The sequence below is a fragment of the Pteropus alecto genome, unplaced genomic scaffold, assembly GCF_000325575.1.
Source record: "Pteropus alecto unplaced genomic scaffold, ASM32557v1 scaffold117, whole genome shotgun sequence".
Classification (NCBI taxonomy): domain Eukaryota; kingdom Metazoa; phylum Chordata; class Mammalia; order Chiroptera; family Pteropodidae; genus Pteropus; species Pteropus alecto.
In genome coordinates, this window is record NW_006440642.1 from 2,607,893 (window position 1) to 2,608,128 (window position 236).

Sequence of the window (236 nt, forward strand, 5' to 3'; positions counted from 1 at the left end):
CGACTGCGATCACCCGGGCGCCGGGGAGCCGAGCGCCGCCGTCGCCGCCGCCGAGATGGATCAGTGCGTGACGGTGGAGCGCGAGCTGGAGAAGGTGCTGCACAAGTTCTCCGGCTACGGGCAGCTGTGCGAGCGCGGCCTGGAGGAACTCATTGACTACACGGGCGGCCTCAAGCATGAGATCCTGCAGAGCCACGGTAGGGCGGCCCGGGTGGGCGCATGGGGCCGGGCCCCTC

At 71.2% G+C, this 236-nt stretch overlaps 1 protein-coding gene across 3 annotated transcripts in view; it reads left to right on the top strand.

Moving 5' to 3' along the window:
• Positions 1-6: 6 nt before the first annotated feature.
• RMND5A (required for meiotic nuclear division 5 homolog A) overlaps positions 7-236 on the top strand; it is a 59,038-nt gene continuing 58,808 nt past the window's right edge. For all 3 annotated transcript variants that reach the window (XM_006917719.3, XM_006917720.3, XM_025050887.1), the window contains exon 1: positions 7-197. In XM_006917719.3, the coding sequence (XP_006917781.1) occupies positions 56-197 (142 nt within the window). In that variant the 5' untranslated portion in view covers positions 7-55. The remainder of the gene's footprint in view (positions 198-236) is intronic.